At 38.4% G+C, this 15,250-nt stretch overlaps 1 protein-coding gene across 2 annotated transcripts in view; it reads left to right on the top strand.

The window, feature by feature from the left end:
- The window catches only part of LOC122800048 (slit homolog 3 protein-like), a 2,083,326-nt gene that overhangs the window by 1,621,960 nt on the left and 446,116 nt on the right, over positions 1 to 15,250 (top strand). For both annotated transcript variants that reach the window (XM_044069531.1, XM_044069532.1), the window contains one exon: positions 3,734 to 3,805. In XM_044069531.1, coding sequence (XP_043925466.1) covers positions 3,734 to 3,805 — 72 coding nt within the window. The remainder of the gene's footprint in view (positions 1 to 3,733; positions 3,806 to 15,250) is intronic.

Genomic DNA, 15,250 nt, shown 5'->3' with positions numbered 1-15,250 from the left:
TTAAAGTTTGCTCAGCAAGAGGATACATACATACAGAATGCAGTTTATACCAGACATATACAGAGGTCAGCAATAAAAATAATTCACACAGCACAGCAATCTGCAGGATCCAAATCCATATTACTGATGTTGAAGGTAACTTATCAAGATACGATATTCAGGCAGTGAAAGTTTGGTTTTAAACAAGGTATGTATTAATACTTCCAAGAGCACTGGCAGTTCATTCCCCGTTTTGGGAGCCTGTCTTAGAAAGGACTTTGTGCTAGATAAGAGTGGAGTTACGGAAATAGTGGTAGAATTGTGTGATTATGCAGGACTTTTTTAGTCTTTAGTAAGTGGCGTAGTGTGGAATAGTATTTCAAATGAAGATCAAGCAGCAAAATGTTGCTTCTGTCCTTCTGTCTAAGCGAGGAGTTCTGCTGCTTCACTGCCATTTCAACCTTTAGGTATGTTCTTTGAATTTGCACATTCTGTTTAGTTCAGCTTGCATTTTGTGGTTTTAGCTAGCTGAGACATTAGTTACCACAGACAACCCACATTTATTCCATAGCAAGAGCACATTGGCCTCATTACTAATCATGTACAACATTTTGTGGCAGGTGTGGAGCAGTACTTTCACTTTGGAAAGAACCTTCTTGACGTGGTAAGAGTAGGAGAGATGTGAATTCTAACCATATGCCTAAGTATTTGAATAGTATCTCTGAATTTAGTATTAGACTTGGGTGATTCAGCAGTCTAGGGTTCTTGTCAACATTAATACATTTTAGGGAGTTTTAAATATTTCATATAACATGCCTGCTGTGTACAGAGGTTAATGGTTAAAATTTGTGCACGACACCATTGTTGCATCTTTACTAAACAGTGGTTCAGGTTGTTGCTAATTTTGCTGTTAGATCTCTCTGCAGCCCAAGATGGCCATGATAGATGCGTTGATGATAGTGGCATATAACAATGGACTGAAGATGGACTCCTTGAGTTCAGCTACAGTGGCAGTGACTTGGTGGGATAGGGACTGATTGATTTTCACTCAAAGGATATCGTGCAGAGATAGCTTTGCAATCATTTGATTGGTATATTTTTGAGATTATGTAGTCTGAGGCAAAGTTCATAAATTACAATGTTATCCTAGTCCGCACTGAAGACTTTGGATAAACCAGTGACCAAATCACCAGTCAGTTTATCTTTGCCTATGTTTAACAAAATATGACTTGTAATGGAGTAGATGGCAAGTCTTTTGGTATCATAACCTTGGAAGAAAGAGATTCTTCTTGGGGAGATGATAACTACATAGACAAGATGCAATAAGAGAGACAGGCTTGTAGAAATGAAATGTAAGCATAACATCCTTTTTGGGCAGTGATAAGACTGTGGCAGTACATTTCCAAGAATATACTGATGAATTTATGACGTGTTGGAGAAGAGTGATTGTAAATGTGTTCCATACTATGCGAAATATGATAGGAAGCCCATCATCTATAGCATCGCCTTGCTTTGACAGATTTCTCAGGCATGTCTGAACTTCCAGCAAAATAGCATGAAAGAAATTTAAAGCATGTATGAAGCTAAGAAAGTAATTATTACAGTGTGCATGAGAATGAGAAGGATGTATTTTAGCATGGTAGAGAACTGTTGTTTGAGATATGATATATCAATGACATTTCTTTATAAGGAGAGATGTTGACTGTTGTGGATTAATGGTTAAAGTAATATTATTAACCATTTTGGCTCTTTCAGCAATTTTCTTGATTTCATACCAGAGTTTTTCTTTAGATAACCAAAAAATCTGGTTGTGCTTTCAGCTGTGCTACATTAACTTGGTTTACTGTGTTAGTACTGATACTAACTGGGCTAAAATTTAACTGACTAGATGGGATGTTGAGCATTTTGAAGGTGGTTCATACAACCCATTGGACTACAAATCCTTTTTTTCTAAACCTCAGCAATTAATAAAGGAATCAGTACTGTCTTGGTGATGTTATAAAAGCAGATTTGCTTTAGCAGGAGATGAATATCAGGTCATTCTGATTTATTGTGGTGGGAAACAGTAAGATTGCCTCTCTTTATTGTTATGATTTTGCACTTTTTGTCAGGAAATGTGATGTTGATCACATAAAATGGATTTAAAACTTTGAGTGCTCAAAGTTTAGACAACATGTTATTCAGGAACCAATTTAAAAAAAGAGTAGTTGAATGGAAAGTAGTTAACTCTTGTTCGACTGGTGGCCTGGGAAATAAAGAACAGTTTGTTAATCTGTAATTAAAAAAAATGTATTGCAGTACTATTACAACAGCACACTGAAGTCTCTCAGTGAAAGGAGATGACACAGCAGATGCCATCCTGACAAGTCTATGCACAGTGGATGAAAAAGGGTGGGCAGATGGTTATGGAGAATACCAGTTTGAGTTTCATTTGCTGTCCCATGAGACAAAGTCTGACCAACAAGTTAGACTACAGCAAGTTTTGTAGCCATACATCTCAGATTCTTTGCTCAAGAATTCTTGGCAAAGCCAAAAATAATGAGGGGCAGAGGCCCAAAATCAAGGACAATTTGTTGTAAGTATTTGTCTAATTCACTCCAAAGTGGGCAAGCCTCTATTCACACTCTAGAACCCCCCAAACTTAAATTTAAACTTAGTGCACATTTGCTCAATATTGGAGAAAAGAGAAACCTTCACTATCAGTGACAGTTATTTTAGCCAGATTGCTTCTCAGCCATCACTTCTGTAACAGTCATCAACCAATCTGTAGGTTTTCAAGGACAAAGTGTAGAAGGACACCTTAGGAGAGCTAAATCTCTTCTCAAACGAGGATAAGTAAGAAACTGGAGACATGATGTCAGTGCAGAAGACATAAAGGAGAGTGTGATAGAACACAGGTCAAGAGGAAAGAGAGATGAGAGAGGAGGGATGTTGTTTACCAGATTAAAGGTAGTAAGTTCTGCCTTTTCCCTGCAATCAATAGTTGTAAATTAAAGCAGATGCCAAATAAGGTAATGGACTATAAGACCTCAGAGTCCTTAAAGATGTGTTGGCAGGAGCATAGAAGGGGTAACTGACATATACTGGTTATGCAAATAGTGCAGAATTATTAGAAACTGTGTCATCTTCTGCAGTTATGTTTTTTTTTAATTTTGTTACAAGATAATATTTAATCATTGTCTTGGAATGATGGGGGCAGTCTTTGGCAGAGGAGAAAAAAATATATTTAAAGAATTTGTTGTTATGTTTCACTTCTGTTTAAAATTTTCAGATTCTGTTGCAGAACTTAATTTTTAACTCCATACAAAACTTTACATTTGTTTTAATAATGCTGTGTAAGATGAGATTCTTTATTATGCAAAGTATTTTGAAATTATTATCCTTTTTTTTCATTTTGGCTATCAGTGTATACATGTGAAGGACAGTATTACATGTAAGAATGAGTTTCTTATCTATCCCTTCTCACTTTAGGGTCATTCTGCAATAGTATGTTCTGAAAATGTAACAAATTTTTTCAGACACAAAACAAAATATCTTGAAATACTGAGTAGGTATACTGACAGAAAGACAACACTATTTCAATGCATATCACGCACATAACCATACATACAATACCTGCAGTACAGTGTATGTTAAGAAAGCCATGTGCTGAAAATGCTGTGTGTCTAGCCTTTTGCAGATATATTTTTGCACAATTTATACATTTTCTTATCATTTTAATTCCACTACCTTTCTTGTTTCTACTGGCTTACAGAGTACTGTATGGAAATAAGATCAGTGAAATTCCCAAAGGACTGTTTGATGGACTCACGTCTCTCCAGCTACTGTAAGTTATTTATTTATTTATTTAATACTCTAACATAACTAGTTGTTCTTCATTCACAGTTTGCTTTGTAGACATTTGGGGATGCGTGTTATCACTCTCTGGTTCAAGTTTAATATATATTGGCAAACTGTTGACTGTTAATGCTAGCAATGAAACTTTGCAGTGGAGCACAGAATCCCATGTGCATTTTGCTATCAAGCTCTCATCTCCTTTTCCTCATTACTAGAGTGGTCAAACAACATGAATACCGCATTGTGGAAAATATGGGAGGAGCCATGATGTCATTCATTTTTACTCGTGAATGCAGATTTTTAAAATAATTAATGCACAAAAAGGATTATTTAAACACATTTAAAGGGGAATAAGTTTTACTAATTTTATCTCTCTCTGCACTGCCAGGTAGTGAATTATCTTGACATGTTTGATACTAGTTCCATTTTATTAAGTGCCAAAATTACTGATATTTTCTTTTTATTAAGAATTCATTAAGATCATTTAAAATGTGCTCAGACAAAGTTGTTTGATAGTATACCAACTACCAGTATCACAGAAATAACCCTCCCCACTTGAAGTTAGGCAGGAGTGTTGTCATGAATGCTGTCATGAGTACTGTCATGCGTACTGTCATGAGTGCTGTCATGAGTACTGTTCATGCATGCTGTCATGAGTGCTGCCATGCATACTGTCCTGTGTACTGTCATGAGTCTTGTCATGAGTGCTGTCATGCATACTGTCATTAGTACTGCCATGCATACTGTCATGAGTACTGTCACAAGTACAGTCATGAGTGCTGTCATGTGTACTGTCATGAGTGCTGTCATGTGTACTGTCATCGCTTTAAGCAGTATACGGTCTCCTTTCTGTCTCCATAGAATTATGAAGTTGTGTCTAGTGTTCTGACTGATACCTCCATCTTCACCAAACAAAGGTAATATCACCGAGCCATGGTACTTTGATTCTAAAGGACCATTTTGGAAATCAAGTTTCTGATTGTACAGATGGAGACTCGGGCATCATGCTACCTGGCTGAAGGTAGACTCCAATACTTTTGGTGTTTGTGAGTGAGGCTATCGTGGGAAGTGATTTCACTATATCCAGCTTCTTTCAGTCTGCTTACATTAATCAATGCTACGTTTATTACCCAAACGTAAATTTATTTCCTCTTTTTGTAATATTTCCTGTTTCATTTTATTTCCAGGCAGTCCCAACAGTTAAGGCTTTTTATACTGGATATCAGTGCAGTCAGTAATGTTGAAATTTCATGACCTGATTGCTGAGGGTTGATTGCTTGTTATTATGTACATCTCATACCTTATATTTTGGTATCTGGTGTATCAAATGACTCAGGGTTTTCATAGTTATATGTTACATATTTCCAGGCTGTAGAGACAATTCAAAGTAATTGTAGGTTTGTATAGTTTCCATTCCTTCTTAGAGGCATTAATTACTCTTCAAGGACACTAATGGTTCTCTTATCATTCTGACTCCAAAATCTAAACAGATACCTGTAAAAATATGGGAATACACATTTTGATTTTAATATAAAGATGCTCTCTTTTTATAAAAGGTTCACCTTGTCAGCACCCCCTGTTAACTTGTAAGATTGCACAGTAGCTGCAGAGATGTGTAATGTTGTTCCCCCAATTTTAGTTTTGAAAACAATAAGAATGCAAATGTACTACCAGACAGGTGATGTAAATTAATATGCTGTAGGAACCATTCAGTTCAGTGCTAAGCAGAATAGAGGTCACTGGCGTAATAGCGGTTTCAAAAAATGATATCAGTGTTATGAGTTACAGCTCATTTGTATGTATTCACTGTGGCTGATACACTGAAGTTTTACTGAAAAAGATATTTTAATGCAGACCATCAAAAGGTTAACGTGTGATACAAACTCTCTCTGCCATTATTTATTCAAAATGAAAACATGTAGTTCATGAATTACATATCTGATTAACACGTAGACCATACCAGCATTGCTTGTTTTCATTTATATAAATGAACGATTGCTTATGTCATGGTTTAATAAAGATGTTACAAATTTAAAGAAAGGGGCAAGAAATGTGTATTTTATGTAATGTTAGGTAGTATGATATATAGCAATATATGTGAAGTATAATGTTTGCTGATATTAATTTAATAGTTTGATTACTTTTGTAGAAATGTAAATTTGCCTATGTCACAAGTGATAATTCAATAAAGGTGTTTCAAAAAAAACAAAACAAAACAAAAAAAACTTGTAGACCATATCAGTTAAAAATAAACGTGAGTGCATGTATAGAGAGATCCATGCTGGAATTATTAACATGGCAGTATATCTGTTAGGTCTGTTGTGTCCTTTAGTCCTGGTCCCCTTCAATAAACACATCACACCAAATGACATTTGACGACCTTTATTAATCTTCCATGAACATGATTGTTAACCAATAATTATTAAATTCAGCCAAAACATGACACAGATGATAGTAACATCCATGAAAAGGAAATGCCAAAATGTGACTCCTACCCCAGTTACACTTGCCTAAAACCCTTAAGCTCCTCCTTACCCTTACCTCATTTCTTCCCAACATCCCTCCATCCCATTGCTCTAATAAATGGTTGTGCACTGAGGATATCTGCAGTGGTGGCACACATGTACATGTACATACTGCACTGACGTCATTACTCCTTAAGTACTGAGAAGGGCAATGGTGAACAATTTAATTAAACCCTCTTGAGTGCCTAATTGGTGCCGCATTACGGCACTGCTTACTCTAGTGGAATGTCAAGATGTGGCTGATGGTTGTCAGTCCGGGAGAAGAAAATTATAACGGAATAAAGGAAAATCAGACATAAGAAATAAAAGTTCACAAGTTTAGCCCAGTTACACATTTAGAAAATAATGTATAATATATTCCATTGTAAAAAATGCAGTGGTATAATGTTATACAACTTGATGTTAAAATACTACAATGGATCTTGGGAAGCACGAGGGCAAAGTCTTGGGCCTATAATGCTTTCTTTTTTTCTGTATTTGCATTTGTCTTCTGCATTTCTAGTATTCAATCCTTGTCTGCCACAGTCATTTACTACTGGTTTTCCTTTGTAAATAGGAATAGAGTTTACTATCTTGTTTGATAAATGTAGCTATCAAGTGGCTCAAGGGATATCAAGAATACCAACAGAAAAGTAAAATAAAAAAGAAATACAGATTTCAGGAACATTAACTGCATTTATATGTTAAAATATAACGGTAGCGTACCTTCATTGAAGGTTGTGCATCAGGGCTGGTAACTCGGCACGTAAAACTCAACTAACGATCATTAGCGGACCGGAGTTCCACTGTGGCAACCCCTAACTGGAAAAAGCCGAAAAGACACAGCAACTGCATTTATATGTTAAAATGGCATTTAAAGAAAAAAAAAACAATCTTTAGAGTTAAAATTTGCCATTTTACAAGTCAACCTCCTCTCTAATTCTAGAAAATATTATTAAAGCTCATATATAATATGCAAAATCCTTTCAAAGAGATGCAATTGGGATAGTGAACCAGTGGGAGTTTTAGTATATTATTACTGTACTGTATTTCCTTTGAAAAGATAAGAGTGAATTTCATTGAAGCACATATAAGTAACAAGTTGCCATTTAATTTCACTCTTTAATAAATTATTAGAAACCTCAGCTCTCCTGTGAATCTCATACCAAACACTTAGTAGGCATTAGGCAGAGGAACTAATCCCATGTAGTGTAAATACAAGCACTGACTTCATGTGTAGTGTAAATACAAGCACTCCCTCTCACACTGCATGATCCCACCCACCACTGAGCAATTTGGAGGATCAAAAATTTGTCTAAAGTACCTCTTTGGGATGCAGGAAGAAATAACAGCACCTGGTAGACATGAGTTTAGAGACTGGGGGTGGGGGGCTTGCAGACTCCACACAGACAGCTCCAGAGCTGAAAACAGAACTGGAGATGTCAGTGTTCTGCAATTTCAATACAGAGTGAACATGCAGACACCACACTGAAAGCTTCTCAGCTGTGAGCTGAACTGGAGATCCAAGTATTTTGTAGTTTTAACAACAAAGTGGACATGCAGACTACACACAGAAAGCTCTTCAGCTGAAAATCAAACTGTAGATCCCAGTGTTTTGCATTTTGAGAGAGGGTGTGCATGTGTACTCCACAGAGAAGCCCTGAGAACCCCAATGTTTTGCATTTTCACAGAAACTCTGAGAACCCCAATATTTTGCATTTTGAGGCAGAGTGGGCATGTGTAGTCCACACAGAAGCCCTGAGAACTCCAGTGTTTTGTATTTTGAGAGAGGGTGGGCATGTGTACTCCACACAGAAACTTTGAGAACCCCAATGTTTTGCATTTTGAGGCAGAGTGGGCATGTGTACTTCACACAGGAGCCCCGAGAACCCCGGTGTTTTGCAGCAGCAGTGCTATACCAATTGTACCACTGTACTGTCTAGAAGTAAGGAACACATTTTGTTTGCTTTGTTTTTTTTTTATTTCATCTTCTCGTTTTACTTGGTTCCATTTTTGTGATGTCCAAGCTTGATCCAAGAGCTGTCGGTGTGGGATACATTAAGAATGTCAAGCACACTGACTATCAAATGCAATAAAGTGGACGCTGGAATGATAAAGTACAGATTGTTAACATAATATTGTCTGAGATCACAGTACAGTGGTGATGTTTTTTGATGCACTTTCTTCACTGTAGTATGATCTTGGAGTTGGTATATTTAAGTTGAAGGAGGGTGGGGTGGGGTCCCCAACATGGGCACATGTTGTACTGTTTTGTGCATGCTTGCTGTCGATATTCTGTGATTCAGTGTTCCATTGTCAACCTTGTTGCATTTGATATTCAGAACATTTGAGGTTCTGAATGCCTTCTCTTGGTGATATGGTTGGTGGTAGAAAACTGAATACAGGGAAACTCTGAAGAACTTTCTTTCAAGGATTCTGTCTCCCAGAAGTTCATTGATTAGACATTGTCAAAGTTAGCTAATACAGAGCTGTTCTTTTTAGTACTTTACTTTGGTATATAGTACCAGTGATCTACATTATGTGGTACAATGAATACAGTCAATAAACAATTCATATCCTTTTATAAGTCATAAAAGTCTGTTCCTCCTCAAAATTATTCTCACTATTGCCAAAATAAGAATATCTGCTAATGGGCGATTTCAACTACCCCACCATTAACTGGGAAAATTACTCATGTACCAACTCCTTCACTCAACACTTTCTGGAACTCATAAATTCCAATGCCCTGGATCAACTTATCCACGCCCCCACCAGGGGCAATAATATCCTAGACCTAGTCATTACCAACATGAGTGACCAGTGTTCCACACCTGAAGTCAACTCTTCGTTGGTCAGATCTGACCATAAGCTAATCACCCTAGATATCCACATCCGGCCCCTACCCCCCATTAAGGAAATCATGATAAAACATTTCTTCATAGCCAACTTCATACTTCTTAAGACAGAAGTGGTGAACTTCATGACACCCATGCAGATAGACAGTACAGTTACGACTGCTGAATCCTACAAAAATGCACTCTTGTGAGGTACATTTTGGAATGTACCTCACAAGACATCTGCAGCAGATGGAAAGGCCACAGAAATACATCTCAAAGAGGATTACATGCTATCCCAAACAGAACCAAGATGATATCCTCCAGAAAAAAGGAAGCCAATCTGGTGGTCCCCTGCCATAAACAAACTCTATAACAGAAGGAAGAAACTGTTGCAAAAGAGAGTAAAATCCCATGAGTGGAGGAGTTCCCTGGTCAGCCTCAGTAAGAAGCTGAGATCCCTTATAAGATCCTCCAAAGCTAGCTACGAAAACAAAATCGCCACTGATTCTAGGGACAAACACAAATCATTCTATAGCTATGCCAAGAATCTCAATGGCAACACCCAGGTCTGCTCTTAGTTACATCACAATGGCATGAAAATTACAGAACCAACTGATATTGCCAATGTCCTGGCAGATAAGTTCAGTGCTAACTTTACCCCTCTCTCACCCACTAAAGGGCTCTTATCTATACAGGAAGAATGCAGAGTCCCTGTAATCACAACTACGTAAGTAAAAGCTACACTCTCTAAAGCCAAAATCACAGCATCTATGGAACTGGACAACATCCCAGGCTGCATTTTACACGAACTTCAGAACGAACTAGCTCTCCACCTAAGCACCATGCTCAGTCATAGTCTCACATCAGGCTTTGTGCCGACTGAATGGCGCACAGCAACAATTATCCCACTCCACAAAGGGGGAGCCACCACTGATCCCGGGAACTATCGCCGTATTAGCCTGACGAGCCTGTTCTGTAAGGCCATGGAACGTATCATCATGGGACACATAAACAAAGACATTGGTGACCTCCAAACTCTGGACCCCACCCAGTTCGGGTTTGTGAAAGGCAGATCATGCATGCCTCCTGAACCTGATCGACTTCTTTGAGGCAGTCACCAAAACTGTAGACGAGGGTAAGGTGGTTCACACAGCCTATCTTGACCTCGCCAAGGTTTTGGACACCATTCTCCATTCTGGAATTATAGTTAAACTCACTAAACTAGGTATAAATCCCTATGTCACAAGAGGGTTGCCAACTAGCTCACTGACAAAACCCACACTGTAAAAGTTGCAGACTCCAAATCTGACTTCAAACCAGTGACAAGTAGAGTACCACAGGGTTCAGTCCTGGGACCTCTCCTGTTTAGTATTTACTTCTCTGAAGTACAGGCTAACACAGAAGGTCTTTGGCTAATGAAGTTCACAGATGATTTCAAACTAGGAGCCATAGATGAGTCCCCAAATGATGTGGACATCCTACAGAAGGGCCTCACTTAGACAGATGCCTGGTGTCAGAGCCATGGCCTCAAGCTCAGTGCCAAAAAGTGCATTGTCATCCCCTTTGGTAAAAACTGTGTACCCATGAACTACCACATAGGTAGCAGTCTACTTAATGCCAAATGTGTGATAAGAGACCTGGGGACCCAGGTGGACAGTAGTCTCTCCTTTGATAATCACATCACCACAGTAGTCAGGAAATCCTTCTACGTGGCACACCTCATCACAAAAGGGTTCTCATCCAGAAAAAAAGAGGTCATTGTTCTCCTCTGCTCGACACTCATTAGACCCATTATAGAGTACAACGCCCCTTTTGGAATGTACCTCACAAGACATCTGCAGCAGATGGAAAGGCCACAGAAATACATCTCAAAGAGGATTACTGGCCTCAAACAGATGCCCTACACTGACCGTCTCAAAAAATGCCAGCTTTACTCCGTAGCATATCGCCTTCTCCGAGGTGATCTCTGCCTAACATATAAAGCAATGTCAAACCCAGAGCTGTTGGACATGCTACACCTAAAGAAATCCCAATCCCTCTGAGCTACACACTCTAGGGACCTAAACCTTGTCACCACTATAAACAGGACATGCTGGAGGGATAGATTCCTGTCCCAGAGACTTCCCATACTCTGGAACAAGCTATGCATCTATGTCAAGCAAAGTTCCTCATTAGCACTCTTCAAGAAAAATCTTGATGAATGGATGGGAAATAGGAAATACAGCCCGGGGATCACTTCAGTGGCTCTACTCGACGGGCACAAGAAAATAACTTTCTTGGGTGGCGTAAGCCAGGGAACCTTGTTGGCTAGGCTTATTTAGGCCCTTGGGCTGATAGCCTAGTACCTACCTATGAGTGTCACACCATTTGATTTTTTTTACTTATTTTAAGTTTTGAAATTATAATTTTTCTTGTAAGGTCTTAATTTGCATTGCCAGTGCAGTGTCTATTTCATGATATATTTAGTGATGTGAGATCATACAGTTTGTTCATGCCATATTATGTGCCATTTAAAAAACGATCATCACCCTTTCACACTAAATGCCTGGTTTATTTTAACTAAAATAGTTAGAATAACAGTATAACAGAGTTCTGATTCCAATGAAAATATTATTACATTGCTGAAAACATTTTGAGGCTTGTAATGAAATTTCGTTAAATTAACCACAGACAGCAGAAATGTACAAAGCACAGCAGAGCTAAGGCTCTCATTCTAAATGGATTTTAATGCATTACTACATGTCTGTATTATTCTATTCACCACCAATTATGCCATTTGATTTTCTCTGGAATAGCTAGCAAGGTATCTGTCTCTGTAAAACCACTCAAGTGTTTTTCTCTTGAAGCCTTAATTTTTATATGAAACTTACTTTAGAGCTGTCAGTATTTCAGATGTTCAGTTTGTTTTTATTCATTTTTGTGAGTATTTAACTCTACAAGGCTGGGCATGGAGAGCAGGCGAAGGGGAAAGAGAGAGTACTCAGAGCACACGGTACATTTAAACTACATAGACTGATGTGACACTGATTTCTATAGTCTTTTACATTTCTGTGTAAACTACATTAGTTGTAGGTTGAGAGGCCAGTCTTCAGTTCTGCACCCCTTGTGACATAATCAAGGTGACGTAGCTATAACTCAACAGCACTTTTCTGAACATTTATTAAAAATTGCTCACAGTGTTTTTAGCTTCCAAATTTTGGTTTGCCATGTGAATAACTAGCCATTAATTCTATCATGAAACATGAGGCTCATCATATCAGAAAGTAGCATGGATTATGTTAAAAATAAATGAGCAGTCGCATGTTGAGTGAATCTTTTATTTAGCATTACATTAATATGCATCAGATTCTTTGCTGGTTCAGGAAGATATATTTGGAAGAGTTACTCAGAAGCAGTCTGTGTAAATAAGTGTTGAATGAGAACAATCCACAACTACATTTGTGGGGCGTTTTAGTCATGTTTTATGTGGCTAAAGCAACAACAACCAAACCCACGTTGAGGGGAGGTGGGTGTCCACTGCACTTTGCATTTTTTACCCTTAGTATCGAATCATCTGCTGTTTTACTCCTGTGTGGGGTTAAAGCAGTATCTTACAGTAATCCATCTAAGAAAAAAGTGGTTTCACGAATTGATGCAAACAGTTTATACAGCTGATCTTCTCCAACTTAACTTCTGACACCTCATACCTTTCATCTGAATGACGTATGTTGTACATTATGAGAATATTTCATGGAAATGCCTGTGCCAGTGAAATGACACACAGAGCATCCTTTCTTCAGTAGTTTCCTTGAAAAACTGTTATTCATTTGAACAAATATTACTGGACAGTGTACTAATGCCATAGATGTCTGCATCGTAATCAAGTGTTACCAAAGAAAACATTTCCATCTGGTGCTGCTAATGGATGGTGCTGACTAACTTTCCTGTACACCATAGCAAACAAAAGGCATTCTTCTTTGATTATGCATAAACATTACGTCTTCTTATTATGCATTTAATAAGAGTGTAATCTTCTGATATTATAAAATGATGAGACAGTTAACAGTAGCTACATAGCCTGTTAAGAACTAGGAGATGTTACTGGGAATAATGGCTGTATTAAGGTGTGACTATGTCACTAGGTATTGAATGATAGCTCTGAAAAGGTAGCAATGTGCAGGCAGAGGAGGTTAGGTTAAAATGGTAGGAGATTGAATCCCCACACCTTTCAGTCTGTTATCTAGGATAAATGGACTGACTTGCTTTCTCTGAGACTTGTAATGGACTGTGATAGTATGTTGATGTAGTAAGATTAACTGTTTAAAGTCCGGGCAATAATGGGTCGGCATTCATGTTAGTACAGTAACAAACCTGCTAGCACTGCAGTACTCAAGAGGAATATGTAACTCATAATCCCTGCTTCTCTTAGCTGTGGTTAAGCTCAAGCTTCTGTTTTTGGATTCCCATTTGCATTCCACAGTCTTAAAGAGGATTGTCAGCATATAGGAAATAGGAGAGAGGCTGCCGAATATGTGAAATAAAAGAACAGTGCCATCTGGATAGAGTTAATCTACTGTAACACAATTAGACTGAGGTTTTAGTGAGCCAGAGGTGGTTTAACTTCTACAATAATCTGTTTTATGGTTAAATCAATCTGGAAGTGTTGCAGTGACCCTAACCTTATTCCTAGATATCTTATGTCACAAGGAGCATACTTAAAAAGTCAGAGATATTTGAGGGGTGAGGGGTATCTTGTAAGACCATTGACCTCTTGTTTTATTAGTTTAATGATGCAGCCAGAAAGAGACATGAAAATATATTTGAACCGATTCCCAAAACAACTGCAAGAGATGTGTGCATTATTTTCAGAAACAAAATGATATTGCTTGTATAGTGGGGCATGTTATGTTCTCTCCTTTTACATACAAGCCTTTTATTGTTTTGGGATGTATAGTTTTTAGAAGAAGACTTTAATCAGAAATAGGTAAAGAGATACTGATAAGATGAGCCTTTCCTCTACCCTAATGTAATTGCATTGCTTCTAAAATGTACCTAAAATGGGTACTGTTACTTCAGAATATTGGTTCTTATTCCTAGTCTAGTTAGCAGAAATGCCCCAAAGTACAGAGTTTCTTAGCATATGGAAAGCAAACAGCTAACTCAGCCTGCTATTCCTTTCTTAGACAGTCAGGAATAAGACAACAAAACAAGAATGAGTTTCTGGTGGATGTGTGGTACATTTTTTCTCTATTTGCTTGTCTTATGGAAAAGAGGGCATGAAAGTGGTAGAAGAAGATTGTATGTGTTTGGTAAATGGGTTCGAATTCTGACTTTAGTGGAGCATTTTCTGGCTGCATCCAGAAAAAAAAAATAGAAAAAAGAAATGAAAAATACAAGAAAAAATATATAATTTAGCTTCAGATTATTACTAGCTGTAGTAAAAGAGATTAAACACTGAATGTTCAAGGTACCCTGAGTATACATATACTTCTGAGCCTTTAATTTGCTGTATACACAGCAAGAGATTCCTTTGTTCGGTTCTTGGCCAGTGTACCATCTGTGAGGAATCTGCATGTCCTCCCTTTGTTTGCGTGGGCTTCCTCTGGGTGCTCCATTTGGTGGTGCAACAGTTAGCGTTGCTGCCTCACAGCAAGAGGTTCTTCGGTTCAATCCTCAGCTGGGGTGCCTTCTGTGTGGAGTCTGCATGTCCTCCCTGTGGTCATGTGGGTTTCCTCCGGGTGCTCTGATTTCCTCCCACATCCCAAAGATATGCTGTAGGTGGATTGGACACTCTAAATTGGCCCTAGGTGTGAGTGTGTGCATGTGTGTTCCTTCTGTGGAAGGTTGGGTGCCAGGCTGGCAACTCAACACCATAAAACTCCACTGCCAATCATGAGCGGACAGGTGATCCGCTGTGGCGACCCCTAACCGGGAAAAGCCGAAGGAAGAAGAAGAAGAAGATTCAAAGACATGCAGTAGGTGGATTGGACACTCTAAATTGAGTATAGGTTTGAATGTGAGTGTGAGTGCCTGACATGGAAGAACAGCTGTGGCAGGGCTAGCCACCCATTGGTATGAACCTTGGCCCTAGGTGATTGTCACTGTTGAAGGGAC

Source organism: Protopterus annectens, chromosome 4.part0 (assembly GCF_019279795.1).
Source record: "Protopterus annectens isolate FY-2018-M chromosome 4.part0, PAN1.0, whole genome shotgun sequence".
NCBI classification, from domain to species: Eukaryota; Metazoa; Chordata; order Ceratodontiformes; family Protopteridae; genus Protopterus; species Protopterus annectens.
The sequence above is the reverse complement of the archived record's forward strand: the minus strand, read 5'-3'. Positions and strand labels throughout refer to the sequence as shown.